Source organism: Hyperolius riggenbachi, chromosome 7 (genome assembly GCF_040937935.1).
Source record: "Hyperolius riggenbachi isolate aHypRig1 chromosome 7, aHypRig1.pri, whole genome shotgun sequence".
In the NCBI taxonomy this organism is placed as follows: Eukaryota; Metazoa; Chordata; class Amphibia; order Anura; family Hyperoliidae; genus Hyperolius; species Hyperolius riggenbachi.
In genome coordinates this window covers 111608537-111627791 of record NC_090652.1, presented here as the reverse complement: position 1 = coordinate 111627791, position 19255 = coordinate 111608537, and the positions used below count along the sequence as shown (strand labels likewise).

General features: G+C 45.5%; 1 protein-coding gene across 1 annotated transcript in view; it reads left to right on the top strand.

Moving 5' to 3' along the window:
- The window catches only part of TSR3 (TSR3 ribosome maturation factor), a 50458-nt gene extending 31701 nt beyond the window's left edge, over positions 1-18757 (top strand). The window contains exons 5-7 of the mRNA XM_068246775.1: positions 11252-11425; positions 13741-13804; positions 18449-18757. Coding sequence (XP_068102876.1) covers positions 11252-11425; positions 13741-13804; positions 18449-18632 — 422 coding nt within the window. The 3' untranslated portion in view covers positions 18633-18757. The remainder of the gene's footprint in view (positions 1-11251; positions 11426-13740; positions 13805-18448) is intronic.
- Positions 18758-19255: the final 498 nt, after the last annotated feature.

Here is a 19255-nt window from a genome sequence, read left to right as displayed (position 1 = left end):
GGTGAATGAAGAGCTCTGCCAGTTCTTGAGCAGAGGGGAGTCCATCCAAAGGAATGAAATGGGCCATTTTACTGAACCTATCGACTACCACCCATATTTCCCTGAGACCTGGGCAGTTCCCCTATAAAGTCCATAGACAAGTGTGTCCATGGCTGCTCTGGCACGGTTAGTGACTGTAAAGTGCCAACGGGAGCTTGTCTGGAGGGTTTGCTCCTGGCACAAACAGAACAGCCCCCCACAAAGTCCTTACAGTCAGATACAATGGAGGGCCACCAAACACATCTGTCCAATAACTCCTGCGTACGGGCAACACCAGGGTGACCTGCATTCTTATGGGAGTGAAACATATGAAGAATCTTAAATCTGAACTGAAGAGGTACAAATAGAACTCAATCTGGTTTCCCTTCTGGGGCTTCCTGCTGAAATGGACTCAGCATAGTTGCCCAGTCCTTCCAGGCCTCAATATCAGTGGAACCAGAGGAGTGAGATGGTAACCCTTCCACTTGGATCTCGGTAGCTCCTACTGTGACTTTCTCCAAACAATGATGATGACAGTAGGAGGACAAGGTTAACAATTGTCTGGAACTCCAGTCAATCTGAGGGGAGTGTTTTCTAAGCCACGGCATACTGAGAATCACTGTGAAGGTAGACATCTCTAGAACCAAAAACTGTATCTGTTCTTTATGCAACACCCCCAACTGACACAACAATAATGGAGTCTGAGTGGTAAATTCCCTTGCAACGGTGAATCATCCATTGCAGTCACTATAATCTGACGTCCCACAGGAAGGAGAGGAAAACCAAACTAAATGGCGAAGTCATATGCCATTACATTAACTGCAGAACCCGAGTCTACAAAGGCCTGGGTGGAATGGACTTGATCCTCCCAGGTAATAGAACACGGGAGCAGTACACGCTTATTCTTTAGAGGTAAGACTGGATCGCCTAGGGTAGTACCTCCAGCTACACCTAGTCGATGGAGTTTTCCGCCTTCCTGGGACAATTTGCTACGATATGCCCCTTCTCTGCACAATAAAGACAATCTCTCGGTACGCCTCCTGTTCGTCTCAACCTCAGTGAGCTTGGACTGTCTAATTTGCATCGGCTCATCTGGCGGAGGAGAGGGAGGAACAGGAGGAGAGAACATGCCAGAAGCAAGTCTCCCTGGAGTTCTGCCTCGAGTCTGCTTCTGGTATCGCACTCGGCGATCAATTTTAATTGCCGGGGAAATGGCCTCATCAACTGATTTAGGCTCAGGGTGACCTAACATAAGATCAGCCACTGCATCGGATAATCCTGACATAAAACAATCTAATAATGCATACTGCCCCCATCTGGCTGACACCGCCCACCTTCTGAACTCAGCGGCATAATTTTCAACTGAGTTATGCCCCTGCCTGAGAGTCTTAAGCTTCCTCTCTGCCGTCATTGCTAAATCCGGATCATCATATATAACTGCCATCGCTTTAACCACTTGCCGACCAGGGGATTTTTCACTGATCGGTGCTGCGTGGGCTCTACAGCCTGCAGCACCGATCAGGAGTGCAGCAGGGCGATCAGACTACCCCCCTTTTTTCCCCACTAGGGGGATGTCCTGCTGGGGGGGTCTGATCGCCGCCGGCTGCAGTTGCTTAGCGGGGGGGGCTCTTCAAAGCCCCCCTCCGCAGCGTTCTCCGCCGTCTCTCCCGCTCCCTCCCTCTCCCTCCCCCTGTGAGCTGCGCAGGACGGATTTTCGTCCTGCGCATTGAAGGATAGGCTTTAGCCTATCATATGCCGGCAATCCCCGGCCAATCAGAGGCCGGGGATCGCCGAGCTGCCTTACGGCGCTGCTGCGCAGCAGCGCCGTATGATGTAAACAGCGGGGATTTCTTCCGTGAACTGACATGGAAGTTTCCATGGTAACCCGCAGACGACCAGTTTACGCCAATCGGCGTTAGCTGGTCGTCAAGAGGTTAAAGAAGTCCTGAACAGCGGCCAAGGCCTCATGCCCATCAGGGAGACTGTAGGCCCAGGACTGCGAATCACCTGATGATAAGGTCTTTATCAGTGTGACTCTCTGTGCCTGAAGATACTGGGCGTAACTCAAAATAAGAAAGGCATCGGTGCTTAAAGTTTCTGAAGTCAGAGCGATGCCCTGAAAATTTTTCAGGAGGGGGCATCCTGGGCTCATTAACAGGAGGGGATGACACTTGTGCATTCGGACTTTTCAGACGATTAACTGACTCAAGCAAATGATCTATCTGGGCCTTCTGTACGTTAACCGTCTTGACGAGATTGGTAACAGTCGTGGTCAAAAGTTCAATCCGATTGCACAGTGTATCCATATTTTATCTGGTCTGCTGTTCTGTAACGATTGTAATAATGTTTTGGTGTAGCAACACAGACCTCTGATTATGTGGTGATCTGCAGAATCACCAATAATGCAAGTATAGCTAACAGGAACACAGAGTGAGATGTGCTTGGTGCAACAGTTACTGATTAGTCTAATGAGACCTCCCCAGAGGAGCTGGTGGGTACTATCAGAAACAGTAACTGAGTAGATTTAACTAAACCTCACCAGAGGAGCTGGTGGGTACTATCAGAAAAGCACCTCACCAGTGGCAAGGGCCCACTGGTGAGTAGAGAGGTCAGACAGGCTAGGTTCGGCAACTGAGAGGCAGATACAGTACAGAATCAGTAGGCAAAAGAGTAGTAGGTATTCAGGCAGAGGTTCAGCAACTAGATCAGATGGGCAGAGGTACAGAAACGTTAAGCAATAGCGGAGTCAGAGATAAGCCAGAGTCATACACAGAATATCAATAATAATACAATAAACAATAGTCCTAGTCTTGTGTGAAATCCCTGGTTTCCTCCCAGATTAAAGCACACCGTATACTAGTCTAAGGTCTGAGCGCTAACACGTATGTATTCGCAACAGCAGACAGGTTGCGAGTGAATCGTGCAGGCTTAAGAAGCAGAGGAGAGCTCACAGCCGTGCCCACTACAATTAGCCAATCCTGAGCGGCATGATTCTCCTCTGACGTCAGCCGACCAACGGGTCAGCTGACGCGCCTCCTCCCAGCATAAAGATCCTGTCTACGCGCGCATCCGCGTGATACAGCAACCCTATGTGCTAATGACCATTCCGTCCCCGGCGTGCTAGACGCCGGCGGAACGGAAAAATCCTCCGAGCAGGGAACTGAGGCGGCTGCGGAGACACCCTGCGTGCCCGCAGCCGCAGATGTTACAGGCCTTACCGTAAGTAAACCTCGCTTTTAAAACACCAAGAAATCATGAATTTATTATCACCAATACCCATTGATCATGTAAACCTCAACACACAAATCTCCGCCATCTGCTGTTGCTGCCCACTGAGAACACATCGCTGGCCGCGAGTGTTTAGAGGAGCCAGAGTCCCACCTCCCTGACAGAAGCTGATTTGTAGCGGCAGACAGATTTTTCTCTAAGCAAATATTGCCTTGATAAAGGGGCCCTACACGGCTCCGTTGCAAATACTTACTAGGACCGCGCATAAATTGCTTTACAATACCATAGGAACTGCTAGCTGGCACCTGTGCCAAACACCTGAAAAAGGATATTCTAACATTTTAGCAAATTTACTGCAAAAGGAGCCACCTCCTGACATATAAATGCCAGAGACAAATCCGCAGCCAAGTCTGCCAATGGGGAAAGATCATACCTTACCCCAAACCCAATGAGCACAGTGGCCTCTATCATCCAAAAATGGAAGAAGTTAAAAATCACCAGGACTCTTTCTAGAGCAGGCCAGCCATCTAATCTGAGCAAACATTTGTAATATTACTGAAACGTCTGCGCGTAAGTACCGCAAGATACGCTAGTAGCATGACCCACCATAGTAACAGTCAGGCTACTGCAGTACCACGGGTCATGCTGCTAGCGTATATCTTTGTACTTATGCACGGAAGTAACTTTAATATTGTCGTGCGTTGTGCGTACACAGTAATATTACCAATGTTTAATGAATCAATCCTTTAGTCAGGGAGATGACCAAGAATTCAATGGTCACTCTGTCAGAGCTCCATAGGTCTTCTGTGGAGAAAGGAGAAGCTTCCAGGACAACCATCTCTGCAGCAATCCACCAATCAGGGCCGTATGGTAAATATGCCAGATGGAAGCCACTCCCTAGTAAAATGCCCATGGCAGCTCATCTGGAGTTTGCCAAAAGGCACCTGAAGAACTCTGACCATGAGAAACAAAACTCTCTGCTCTGATGAGACCAAGATTGAACTTTTTGGTGTGAATGCCAGGCATCATGTTTGGAGGAAACCAGGCATCGCTCCTCACCAGGCCGATACCATCCTTACAGTAAAGCATGGTAGTAGCATGTGGGGATGTTTTACAGGAACTGGGAGACTAGTCAGGATAAAGTGAAAGATGACTGCAGCAATGTACAGAGACATCATGTATAAAAAGATGATCCAGAGCGCTCTTAAACTCAGACTGGGGCGACTGTTCATATTTCAGCAGGACAATGACCCTAAGCACAAAGCCAAGATTTCAAAGGCGTGGCTTCAGGACAACTCTATGAATGTCTTTGGCCCAGCCAGAGCCCAGACTTGAACCCAATTGAACATCTCCGAAGAGATCCTAAAATGGCTGTGTACTAACACTTGGCATCCAACCAGATGGAGCTAGAGATGCTGCAAACAAAAATGTGCGAAACTGGCCAAGGATAGGTGTGCCAACCTTGTGGAATTATAATCAAAAAGACTTAAGGCTGTAATTGCTGCCAAAAGTGCATCGATATAGTATTGAGCAAAGGCTGTGAGGCCCATTTTACAATTGCATACATTAACATTATTGTTACATAGTTTGGTTGAAAAAACACATTCGTCCATCAAGTCAACCAGAAAAAAAATAAAATAAAAATAAGACCCCATCCTAAACCTGCACATATCCCAGTTGATCCAGGGGAAAGCAAAAAAAACTTAAAAGGCTTGTGCCAATTAGCCTTAAAAGGGTACAAATTCCCTCCCAACTCCAGAAGGCAGTCAGATAAATCCCTGGATCAATGCTTCCAGGAATTACCTAAAAATTATAGCCATGGATGCCCTTCGATGCAAGAAAAGCATCCAAGCCCTCTTTAAATGTAGATACAGTGGTTTGCAAAAGTATTCGACGCCCTTGAAGTTTTCCACATTTTGTCACATTACTTCCACAACATGAATCAATTTTATTGGAATTCCACATGAAAGACCAATACACAGTGGTGTACATGTGAGAAGTGGAACGAAAATCATACATGATTCCAAACATTTTTTTTTACAAATCAATAACTGCAAAGTGGGGTGTGCGCAATTATTCAGCCCCCCGAGTCAATACTTTGTAGAACCACCTTTTGCTGCAATTACAGCTGCCAGTCTTTTAGGATATGTCTCTACCAGCTTTGCACATCTAGAGACTGAAATCCTTGCCCATTCTTCTTTGCAAAACCGCTCCAGCTCAGTCAGATTAGATGGACAGCGTTTGTGAACAGCAGTTTTCAGATCTTGCCACAGATTCTCGATTGGATTTAGATCTGGACTTTGACTGGACCATTCTAACACATGGATATGTTTTGTTTTGAACCATTCCATTGTTGCCCTGGCTTTATGTTTAGGGTTGTTGTCCTGCTGGAAGGTGAAACTCCGCCCCAGTGTCAAGTCTTTTGCAGACTTCAAGAGGTTTTTTTCGAAGATTGCCCTGTATTTGGCTCTATCCATCTTCCCATCAACTCTGACCAGCTTCCCTGTCCCTGCTGAAGAGAAGCACCCCCAGAGCATGATGCTGCCACCACCATATTTGACAGTGGGCTGCCTAATCTGGAATTTCCCTAAATCCCAGGTTCTGATTGGCTAAAACTTCTGTGCGTCAAATGCTATCATGTTTTGAATACCGTAAATAATTGACATTTAAAATAACCATAACATTTTTGTTTATAAATTCCTTAATTACCTTTATTTGTGAGAATTAACATCATTTGGAATGTTTATACATTCTGACATTTGATATTGGGTTATTTCTGACGCAGTTGATTAAAAATGGACGTCACCAGCCATCTTGCCTGCTGGTTGACTTGTTTGACATTGGGACTTTCAAACATTAAACCATGTAATTCATGACACATTTCTGATAATGTGTCCTTCTGCTAATTAGTTTGGAATGTGTCTGTCCTTTCCCAGACATAAGATTGGTCAGGTTGACACTAACACAGACCTGTAAAAGTCTTCAGCAATTTAGGGTTTATTGAAACATACAGGGCTTCTAATATACTTATTTAAATATAAAGCTTATTATATAATTCTTCTTAAAACAATTAATCATATAAGATATAATTGCACATTAAAATGTAATAATATAAAATCATGTTCTATATATTTGCCTTTCCACCGGCAGATGTCACCATTTCATCATGTAAATAAATGGCAGTATTAATAATATTATAAGACTATGAACCCGCCAGGTGGCATAATTGTCCTAAATATGGGACAACCTGGCAAAGTTCTAATATTTACATTCCAGAATGTTTCATAGTCAAATATGACATTATATTCTAGGTAATATGCGTCTCGAAACTGTTACTAGCAGAATCCATCTTTAACCTGTAATTCAAAATATTAAATTATATTATATGTAATTATAGAGTTTAACAAAATTTCTTTCTTTAGAATAACTGTATTGATTATTATTTATATGTAATAGCTGAGCAAATATACACACACACACACACACACGCACACACACACACACAGTGGGTTGCAAAAGTATTCGTCTACCTTGACGGTTTCCACATTTTGTCACATTACTGCCACAAACATGCATCAATTTTATTGGAATTCCACGTGAAAGACCAATACAAAGTGGTGTACATGTGAGAAGTGGATCGAAAATCATACATCACTCCAAACATTTTTTACAAATACATAACTGCAAAGTGGGGTCTGCGTAATTATTCAGCCCCCCGAGTCAATACTTTGTAGAACCACCTTTTGCTGCAATTAGAGCTGCCAGTCTTTTAGGGTATGTCTCTACCAGTTTTGCACATCTAGAGACTGAAATCCTTGCCCATTCTTCTTTGCAAAACCGCTCCAGCTCAGTCAGATTAGATGGACAGCGTTTGTGAACAGCAGTTTTCAGATCTTGCCACAGATTCTCGATTGGATTTAGATCTGGACTTTGACTGGACCATTCTAACACATGGATATGTTTTGTTTTAAACCATTCCATTGTTGCCCTGGCTTTATGTTTAGGGTTGTTGTCCTGCTGGAAGGTGAAACTTCGCCCCAGTGTCAAGTCTTTTGCAGACTTCAAGAGGTTTTTTTCGAAGATTGCCCTGTATTTGGCTCTATCCATCTTCCCATCAACTCTGACCAGCTTCCCTGTCCCTGCTGAAGAGAAGCACCCCCAGAGCATGATGCTGCCACCACCATATTTGACAGTGGTTATAGTGTGTTCTGAGTGATGTGCAGTGTTAGTTTTCGGCCACACATAGCATTTTGCATTTTGGCCAAAAAGTTCAATTTTGGTCTCATCTGACCAGAGCTCCTTCTTCCACATGTTTGCTGTGTCCCTCTCATGGCTTGTGGCAAACTGCAAATGGGACTTCTTATGCTTTTCTGTTAACAATGGCTTTCTTCTTGCCACTCTTCCATAAAGGCCAACTTTGTGCAGTGCAAGACTAATAGTTGTCCTATGGACAGATTCCTCCACCTAAGCTGTAGATCTCTGCAGCTCGTCCAAAGTCACCATGGGCCTCTTGACTGCATTTCTGATCAGCTCTCTCCTTGGTCTGCCTGTGAGTTTAGGTGGACGGCCTTGTCTTGGTAGATTTACAGTTCATTCCATTTCTGAATTATCGCTTGAACAGTGCTCCGTGGGATGTTCAAGGCTTTGGAAATCTTTTTGTAGGCTAAGCCTGCTTTACATTTCTCAATAACTTTATCCCTGACCTGTGTGGGGTGTTCTTTGGACTTTATGGTGGTGTTGCTCCCAAGATTCTCTTAACCTCTGAGGCAGTCACAGAGCAGCTGTATTTGTACTGACATTAGATTACACCCAGGTGCACTCTGTTTAGTCATTAGCATTAATCAGGCAATATCTATGGGCAACTGACTGCACTCAGACCAAAGGGGGCTGAATAATTATGCACACCCCACTTTGCAGTCATTGAATTGTAAAAAATGTTTGGAATCATGTATGAATTTCGTTCCACTTCTCACATGTACAACACTTTGTATTGGTCTTTCATGTGGAATTCCAATAAAATTGGTTCATGTTTGTGGAAATGTGGAAAACTTCCAGTGGGCTGAATACTTTTGCAAACCACTGGCTAGGGCTGGTGCACACCAGAGCAGTTCTGGGGTGGTTTTTAAAACGCTTGCAGGGGGAAAACCGCTTCACTAATAGAAGTGAATGGGATAGTGCACACCAGAGCGGTTCGTTTTTTCCACAAATGCAAACTTGGGGGCTGCAGCATTTTTTAGATTTCTGAGGCGTTTCTGCCTTAATGTTAAAGTATAGGAAAGTGGAAAACCGAGCTGAAAAACGCTAGATCAGAGCGGTTTTTTAGGCGTTTTTATTACAGAAGCTGTTCAGTAACCGCTTTTATTGTAACATTTCTTTTTTTTTTTCTTTTCTTCTAGTAACTTCAGGTCCGTCTTTTGACGGCGCCAAAGTTACTGTACGCTGCTTTAGCTGTATTTCCTATTATCGTCTATGCTGCTCCCAAATCTCCTGCGATGTATTCGACATGTTCGCCCCCCCCATTCAGAAAAACGGGGCTCTCTTTAAGGGGTTAGGCAAGATTTCTGCTTAAATCTTGTCTATCTATTGGTACAAAGTAGTGTAATCTGAAAGATAGACAAATTGTATATTATATTCCTAACCAGGGACGCAACTATAGAGGAGCAGACCCGGCAACCACAGGATGGCTCAGAGCTGTGGGTCCTCACCTTTCCTCTCTCCCTCTGATACAAAGGTTCATCCTCTAGATCAGGTGTTCTTGTGGCCACATTTCTTATATGACAAATAGGCCCTCAGGCTTTGGCGTTCGGCAAAGGGAGACGGGAAAAGAGGTGTGTAACAATATTTGTAATCTACTACACAAAAACGCTCCAAAAAACGCTAGGCATGTTTAGAAAACGTCTCTAAACATGCCTAGAATTGCTCTGAAATCTGCTTCAAAAACCTCTAGCGTTTTGCACAACTTAACTACTCTCTCACTGTGAAGGACCCCATTCTAAATAGATGGCAAAAACTTTTTTCCTCCACCTGCAAATCATGTCCCCTTATCCGTCGTACAACCCTAGGGACAAAAAGCTCATCTGCCAAGCTTTTGTATTGCCCTCTGATGTACTTATACAGGTTAATCAGGTCACCTCTCAGTCGCCTTTTTTCCAAACTAAATAAGCCCAGTTAGTCCAACCTTTCTTGGTAAGTGAGATCTTCCATCCCTCTGATTAATTTAGTTGCCCGTCTTTGTACCTGGTCCAGGAAGTCAATGTCCTTTCTATAGTGTGGTGCCCAAAACTGTATTCCATACTCCAGATGTGGCCTCACATGTGATTTTATACAGAGGGAGTAGCATACTAGCATCTCAAGACATTATTTCTCTTTTTTATGCATCCCAGAATTTTATCTGCTTTAGCTACTGCTGCTTGGCATTGTATACGATTACCTAACTTGTTATTGACCAGTATTCCTAAGTCCTTCTCCAAGTCAGATGTTCCCAGCTGTATGCCATTTATTTTATACTAGCCGACCCGTGGCGTAGCATACGCCGCATAAGGGGGAAGCGTGCAGGAAGGGGATATTGGGCAGAGCTGCGGGGAGGGGTGTCGGACCCCCCCCTCCCTCACCTGGGACCCCCATGTGTGCTCCCCCTCTAGCTTAACTTCAGCTGCAGCCGTATCTATCTATCTATCTATCTATCTATCTATCTTAGAAGTAGTGCCCTGCTCCCAGAGCCAGTGCTAGACTTTTTCGCCGTACCCCCCCCCCCCCCCAGCCGTGGGTGGGGGGACGCCGAGCTGGAGGGGGTAGCGTGCAGGAAGGGGGTATTGGCTAGAGCGGCGGGGAGGGGGGTCGGAAAGTCTAGGACGGCCCTGAGTGCATGACTTTACATTTATCAACCTTAAATTTCATCTGCCACATGCCTGCTCGTATGGCCATGTTGTTAAGGTCCTGTTGTAATATGTCACTATCAGTCTTGGTGTTGATAATTCTGCATAATTTTGTATCATCAGCAAAGATGGCTATATTACTGTATTCCGTCTAATAGATTATTAAAGAGAACCTGAGGTAGGTTCTAAGAATGCTATCAGCACACAGAGGCTGGGTCTGCATATAATGCCCAGCCTCTGTTGCTATACTGCTCCCTCCCAGGCCCCCCCCCCCCCCCCCTGCGCTCTATGCCCCCATAAATCAAACGCCGTGCTAGTGACACACCTCAGGTTCTCTTTAACCACCTTAGCGGTATGGACGAGCTCAGCTCGTCCGTTACCGCCGGTGGCTGCCGCTCAGGCCCGGCTGGGCCGATTTGCTCCCTGTAAAAAGCAGCACACGCAGCCAGCACTTTGCCAGCCGCGTGTGCTACCTGATCGCCGCTGTAGCGCGGCGATCCGCCGCGTGCAGCGGTGAAAGAGGGTCCCCCCAGCCGGCCGAGCCCTGCGCAGCCAGAACAAACCGTTCCGGCCAGCGCTGAGGGCTGGATCGGAAGCGGCTGACGTCAGGACGTCGGCTGACGTCCATGACGTCACTCCGCTCGTCGCCATGGCGACAAACGAAACAAGGAAGGCCGCTCATTGCGGCCTTCCTTGTTACTGCGGATCGCCGGAGGCGACTAGAAATATGGTATAGGAGTGCCCTCTAGTGGGCTTTCATGCAGCCAACTTTCAGTTGGCTGCATGAAATAGTTTTTTTTTATTAAAAAAAACCCCTCCCGCAGCTGCCCTGGCGATCTTAATAGAACGCCAGGGTGGTTAATAAATACATTGAAAAGAATAGGTCCAAGTTCTGACCCCTGTGGTACCCCACTAACAGTTTCCCATTTTCAGTATGCTCCGTTTGCCATCACTCTTTGCCTTCTATCCCTTAAGCAGTTCTCTAGCCACATACACACATTTTCTCCTAGTCTTTTAGTATTGTAGAGCAATACAGTTTGTAGAGCAAACAGTTGACTGTAGCTCCCGTTTGAGACTAACATTTTCTTGTCTGAAGGGGAGAGTACATTTACATTTTGATCTCTCTTCAGGATTTCCAGATCTGGCCACAATTCTGCTGAGGAAGTTTAAATGGGGGAAAGTCTTCCTTGATCTGAATAAGGATTTGCTGGAGAAGTACAGCAATTGCCAGAATGTGGAGGAAGTTAAGAAGGTGGAAGAGGAGTTTCTGTCCGGAGCACAGTCTAAAGAGGAGGAAGAAATAGGTTTGTCACCTATATATCAATTAGTGAGATTTAGAGGTAACAACAACCTGTCTCCCAGACCACCATTATACAGATGGGTGGGAAGTAGAAGTTGAAGGTATCTCCAATCAAACTTGGTTCTTTTAGTCCCTTTTCAAGTAAAAAGGTTGTTATGAAATTCATGGAAAACGGTTCTGTCAGAATAATTTACCTGAGTCTTCAGAGACCAGTTAGTAGAGGACGGTTTCTCCTGAAAACCACAGTACGTAGTCCCTAGTTGGAACAGGATACGCTGGGCAATGAATAGCAGGAGGGTTGGATTTATGTTCAGGTGAAGAAGGCTCTAGGTGGAGTGTAGCACCAGCTATTAAATAACTGGTAGGCTGGACTGGATGAGATATCAGGATAAGCAATTTGGTTGGTGGAAATTGGTAGCAGAGTGAGTACCACATTTTTCAGACCATAAGACGCTCCAGATCATAAGACACACTTAGGTTTAGAGGACAAAACCAAGGTAAAAAAATAAATAAATTACTAAACCTGCTGCGTCCATGGTGCAGGGAAGTCTTGTTGATCTTCTCCCCTAAACCCCCTCCAAATTTTATTTTCCTTATGTACCTCTTGAGCCCTTCTCTGTTCCTCCTGTGTCCTCCTTTGCCCCCCCCCCCCCTTGTGACCTCCCGTGTCTCCTCTGTCTTTGCTTCCTTTTATGTCCTCCTATGTCTCGCTTGTCCAATGTCCTCCTGTGTCCCATCTGTCCCCCTGTGGTCTCCTTTGACCTTTACCTGTGTCGCTTCTTTCCCCGTTGTGCAGCCTTCTGTGGAGCTTTCTGTCCTCTGTTGTGCTACCTTCTGTCCCCCATTGTGCTGCCTTCTGTCCTTAATGCCCCCCGCATGTGTGCTTCTTCCCCCCCCCCCCCCATTTAGCCTTCTATATACTTACTGATCGGCTTGAAGGGGGGCAGGAGTTTTGTCAGGGTCGGCTTAAAGGGGGGCAGGAGTGGAATCCCACATTGGCTTGAAGGGGGCAGGAGTGGAGTCCCGGGGGTGAGCTTCTGAGCAGCGTGGACACACCATTTCCCTCTGTGCACTCCACTGCTCCAGCTTCCAAGGACTCGATTTAGCAGAGAGATGCGTGCAGCCAATCAGGTGGGATGCGCTGCATTGAATGTGCCAATCTCTGCTGCCTGCACTTCTAACAGGACCCAACAGTCCCGAGGACGGGAGCAGAGCTCAGTCATTGGGCCAATTACTGCACTCGCTCAGTGGCAGCACTAGCACTAGGCTCACACTAAAATGTCTGGGGACTGAGGAACCTGAGAAAGAGGTAATGCATGATCTAACACGTTGTCTAAAGTGCTATACACTGTAGAATCTCAATATAGTAAACTCTGATTTAGTAAACCTCTGGTTATAGTAAACTCAGTCCCAGGTCCCGACCATGCCCTGTATAAATATACAATGTATGATGAATTCTGTTGCCACTTTATCCATAACTGTATTTTTCCTGGAGGGGGCTTTAACAAAATAGACATACACTGTCATTTAGCCACATGTCAGCATGCAAAGTCTAGGCAGTTCCCCCAGGTTTATGTCCTGGCAGTTCAGCTTTTATGCTGTACACCCTAGTTTCTCAACGTGTGGTACACGTACCCCAGGGGGTACTTCTGATGGTTCCAGGGGGTACTCTGACTTGATATACTTAATCAAAAATAACAAATTTAGAGTTTTAGAAAATGATAAATCTTATTTAAAAATTAGTGTTTTAGCTAATTAAAAGAAATTTTAAATGCTTGGATATGGTTTAGAACCAATTATCATATATTACGATTTAATATATTTTTTTCAAGGGGTACTTGTGATAATGTTTACTATGCTAGGGGGTACTTGGTGACTACAGTGTTTTAAAAGGGGTACATACCAAAAAAAATGTTGAGAAACCCTAACACCTATTGGGTGGAGATTACTACGGTAGGGTGGATTTTGTGGCCATATAACTCTAATAATTTAATCAATGACTTTTTGTGATTTGATTAGTCCAGCAGCTCTTAGCTCATCATAATACAGCTATGTCAACAATCTAATGGCTATCTTCTGATTGGTTATTGTACTTGGCCTGTTGCAGTTTCACATTTTTCTTCTTCACGGTTACCATTGAATCCTGATATCCTGACAGCTGGGGTCATCCCTCCTCCTTTCCTTAGCAACAGACGAATTGCCAGCTTAGTGACACATCTATATAGAAGTCTGCCCTAAACTGCCGCCAGTCCCAATCCCTTTGGGTGACAATAATTGGAAGTGTATATGTAGCTTTACTCATTGATGTTTGTCTTTTAGATCCATTTGATGTTGAGTCTGGACGAGAATTTTCCAACCTTAACAGAGTCATCTGCTCTGGAAGGTAATTCCAAGCTCTGTATTCCTAAACCTCTTCACATCACCATTAAATGTATGCTTCAGGGGAGGTACAGTATGAAACACCGGGAAGGAGTTTAGTATTAAATCTTCAGTAGGTGCAGGAGTTAAAGGAAACCTAAAGTCTAAGAAAAAAAAGCCAGTTTTACTTACCTGGGGCTTCTACCGGCCCCCTACAGTCGTCCTGTGCCCTCGCCATTACTCAACGATCCTCTGCTCCCCCGCCCCGGCTCAGTTTCGATATTGTTGAATGAGCCGGCCACTGCGCCTGCACGGCCCTGCCTGCGTGCATTCTCGTTCACGCTCCCATCGCCTGGAGTTTCCTGCTCCGGTGTAGTAGAGACTTTCTCGTATTGCGCCTGCGCAGGACACTCCCGGCAATAGAAGTGCGAATAAGGACACGTGCGGCCAGGGCTGCGCAGCTTCGGTTAAAGGCTCAGTTAGTGAAATTTAAACTGGGCCACGGCAGGGGACCAGAGGATCATGGAGTACCAGCGTGGGTACAGGACTATTGCAGGGGTCGGTAGAAGCCCCAGGTAAGTAAATCTGGCTTTTTTTGGGGGGGGGGGGGGGATTTAGGTTCCCTTTAAAGCAAACCTGTAATGTCAGAAAAAAAGTGAAATACTCTAAGTAGAGGAAAGACTGTGGATGGTCCAGAGGCTTCCCATGTTCCCTCAACCCCACTGACCAGCACCCTCTTCTAGCTCGCTCCGTGCATGAGCATGGCTGTACAGCACATGCACGAATACGGCCGCACCTGTGCAGTAGCACGGAGCAGCTTGTGAATGAGCTGCAGCGGCTTACTGCGCAGGCGTTGCTGTACTCGTGTATGGGCAGTACTACAGCGCTTGTACACTGTGGGGAGTGCAGCCACTAGAAAATATCTGACGAGCTCTTGTGGGATATGTTCAGAGGCACCCTGCACAGCAGCAGTGGCTCATGGAGGATGGATCAGAGGCTTCCCTCTACTTAGGTAAGTATTCAATTACTCTACCCTGAAGTTACGTGTGCTTTAATGCTTTATTTTGAAGGGGGTTGGATACTATTTAACTTTAGTGGGTGTCAATGCCAGGTTACAGGAGAAGACATGGTTTATTTAATTAAGGTAGAGTCACAGTGGTAGGTAAATCTTTCTGTATTTGCCAACAATTGCTGCACTGCTCTATGCTGACAGCTGTTCATGCAAATATTACGACACACATTTCAAGTACATGTCTACTATTGTAAATTTGAGTCTCATGACCAGCCATGTAATGCTGTTTTACTGGCTGTGAAGGATTTAGGGCTGGATTGCTAAATGGTTGTCGGGACTTGTTTTAAACTCAGAAAAATGGATTCCCACTGGCATCTGCACTCTAATATTATTGCTTTGCTTTCACTTTATATAGAGACAGATTCATCTTTAACCACTTTAGCCACAAGTACAGCATATCTACATCCTCTGTAACTTCATCCAAGCCATGTGGACTTAGATTTATGATTTTTCCCTGAAGCACAGCTGTGCACGATCGGGCGCGCTCCCATCACAGCCTGCTTCAGCACTAATGAAAGGGAATATGTGTAAACCCCCCCCCCCCCTCCATTAATGAATGATCACTGCTATAGCCAATAGCAGTGATCATTCCTCTCTTCCCCCCCCCCCCCCACTGCACAGATCATAGTAATCCGCTCTTTGGAAAAGCATCTCTCTCATCTCTAATCAGCTCTGTAGCCAGCAGGGTCCCAACTTGATGATATTATCAAACAGGGACCAGATCTATTCAGCAGTGACGACTGCAGTGTTGTACACAGAGGCTCCTGCTGTATGATCACCACTGGATCCTGGTAGGTCAGAGATACTTTTCCAAACAGCTGATTGCCATGATCTCTGCATGGAGGGGGGGGGGGGGCTGCTTAATACAGGGGAGGGGCACACTGGATATCTAACTACAATGGGGGAGGCCTAATATGAGGGGCACATCTGGCCATTTGTACAGGGGGGCTTAATACTAGGGGCACAGTTGGCTATATGGGGGGGATAATAGTGGTGGCACATCTGGCTGCTGAAACTTGGGGGAGTGGCCTTATACTGGGGGGAACATCTATACTGGGAGGGGGGGACCTAATACATACATGTAGTTATAGGGGGGCTAATATGGGGATTCACATCTGGCTACCTATACTGGCGGCACATCTGCCTATCTATACTGAGGGGGAACCTAAGTGCCCATGCACTTTGAAATTTCTATTGCTGGGGAACCTTGGCAGGCCCTGCCAGGGGAGCATACAGGGGGGCACTAAACTACCAGGGTAATCTGTATAAGGGAGCGGGACCACAGTTCAAGTGGGGAAATGTAGTAGGGTAAAAATGTGCAAATGGGGATGCAGTGGAAACCATTACAATAAAATACTGTTTAATCACGCCCACTTTTAAGACCATATCCTCTTTTAAGATCAAACCCTCTACATAATATAATTAATTAACCTTCCCCATTAACCTTTTCTCCCTAATTTTAACATTAGAATTACTGTTATTTTCTCAGTTCTAAGTGAAAAGTACACACTGTAGCAAAATCTACCTTTATTTCTCACAGATCCTCTTTAAAGGTGGCCAAACGCCATACAAATTTTAAAATATCTCTTCAATGTAATGCTGGGGATACACAGTACGTTTCTGTACCGTGTATCGACCAGCTGATCCGGCCAGCTGATTATATTCAGCTGGCCCGATCAAGCCGCTCGACCCGCGCCCGCTCGATTCCCGCCTGCGGACAATTGCAGGGAATCGAGTGCTGATAAGGAGGCGGGGGCGAGCGGTAATCGATCCGCACGCGCGGAGGAGCGGGGACGCGGCTGGGGTCGAACCGGCGGCTAATCGAGCTGCCGGTTGACCCGTGTATTCCCGGCATAAGAATTTCAATCAATTCTTCTGACTGGTAACATTTAAAAAAAATCTGACCAATGTACCATACACGTGTGGTCAATTTTTACACAATTATAAAAATTTTTTTGGAAAACTCTGAGAAAATTGCTTGGAAGTATATATAAGGACATTGATAATGTACCCTACACCATTCAATTTTCATCAAAAAAATGATCAGAAAAATCCAGCACTCCCGATGGACTTTAATTGACTAAAAACTGGAAATCCGATCATATTTCTTGCTCGAATAAAAGAAAAAAAGAAAAAAAAAAAAAGCTTTTGATTTTATTGGAAAACTGATTATTTTTGAGTTGCCGTAAAATCAGATCATTTTATTATCATGTGTGGCCACCTTAACCCTTAGCTTGCCAGTTGTTTTTTAAAATGGCTACATGCCAGTGCCAGCTGTGTTAAAATTGTGTTCATTAAATGTCTTGCCAAAATCTACATGTACCAAAGTCCGCATTCGTCAGTAGGGATGTCATTCAGGTGCCAATAAATTTGAGATAAATGTAAATTATGCTACAGTAATTATTTTGATACAGAATTATGCTAGTTATTATGAAAAACATATTGTAAAATGGACAAATTTTTGTACTAAATGCTTTTAGACATCTGTGGACCAATTGAATTCCACTTTGGCAGTATTCAATTGGTCCATTTTCAAGCTGCAACTGTATATGATGCTTCAGAATATAAGACACACCTAGGTTTAGAGGGCAAAACAAGGGGAAAATATACATATATACTAAAACTGGTGCATCTATGTTCCAGGAGCGTCTTGTTGATGTTCTCCTCCAATTAATATCCTCCAGTGTTCCCCATGTGTCCTCAGGGGTCCTCCATGTGTCTCCTATGTTTCCTTAGGTGTACCCTATGTGTCCTTTGGGGTCCCCAGTTCGTCCCCTTCCAGTGCGTGTCCATGGCTCCCTGTGTGGTCCACTCTCCCAGTGTAATTATCTATGTAGCGGGATATATCTAGTAAGGTGTCCCTGGTTCCATGTGTGGTCCGTTCCCCCGGTTTAAGTATGTAGCACTATGTAACTATTAGCGTGCCACCTGTGTGTGTCCCTGGCTCCACGTGTGGTCCACTCCCCCCCCCCCCCCCCCTCCTTCCCCTTATTGTGTGCGCTCCCCCTGGGTATAATTGTCAGGATAGTGGCAGTCTTACCTACTACATCGGCTCTCGGGAATCGCAGTCCAGTCTCTTCTCTCGACGCTCCTCCTTGCGATGGCTTCTACTGATGACGCATATAGCAGAAGTCATCACTAGAGGATCGGTGAGAAAGGAGACAGGTCTGTGATCCCTGAGAGCGCTGGAGTAGATTAAACTGCCGCTATCCTGACAATTACACACAAGCGGGGGAGAGCGGACCACATTGGTAGCCAGGGATACACACAGGTGGCACACTACTAAGACACGCCGCTACACAGATAAATACACCGGGGGGCGGACCACAAGGGGAGCTAATGCAGGGAATCCCTGATGTGGGTGTGGATCATATCTGCTGGAGTTCGTAAGTTGGGGATTCCCTGCATTGGCCGTATAAGACTTTTTCTCCCCATTTTTGGAGGAAAAAAATGTGCGTCTTATATGGCGGAAAATACGGTATTTGTATTTCATTTACCATCCCTATTATCGAGTTTAGAATTCATTCTCAGAGTCTCTGCATTGTGAGCCTATGTCTGAATGTTAATGGTGAGTTCTTTGTTTGTTCCTGGTTGCAGGACGACAAATGAGGAGGAGGAGGAGGAGACTGATGAAGATGAGACAGACGAAGAAGAGGACAGTGCTAATGAGACAGGTGGAAGTGATGAAGAATCTCATGATGAGGAAGAGGGAGAGGGAGAAGCGGCAGCAGCCAGCAAGCCTGTGATTTGGAAAGGTGTAAAGAAAAGACTGAGGGACTAAACCCTTGCCAATGCAGTGATAGCAGCATTGAGTAGTGATGAGAATCGCCTAGCAAGAATCTTATATTTATGTAAACTTTGTTACAACTTGTATAAAAATCTAATAAATATATTGGAAAATTTTAAGTAGGATGTTTTTTTTGTTTTTTTTTCAACAATTATTAGGATTAGTTGTTGTTTTCAGGAATAGGCATAGACATCGCTCCACTCACATCATCTTTGCATCTATTTGTCTTTTTCAGGACTGTTTGACACCATGAAATACAATTAAAGGGACCCTGAACAGTCAATACAAATGAAATTGGTACTTACCTGGGGCTTTCTCCAGCCCACTGTAGGCTGTGAGGTCCCCCAGTGTCCTCCTGGCTCCTCTCCTGCTCCCGCTGGCAGCTCCATTACCGGCGACTTTTGGGCTGAAGGTCAGCAGTACACTTCCTGGACGGGCATGCTATGCGTCGTCATGCCTGTCGCTACGCGTCATCACGCTGGCTGGTGTGACAGTGCTGCGCATGCGCGGTTCAGAGTTAGAAAACCGCGCAGGACTGTCACGCCGCCTGACGTGTAGAGTGCCCGTCCAGGAAGTGTACTGCTGACCTTCAGCCCGAAAGTCGCCAGTAACCGAGC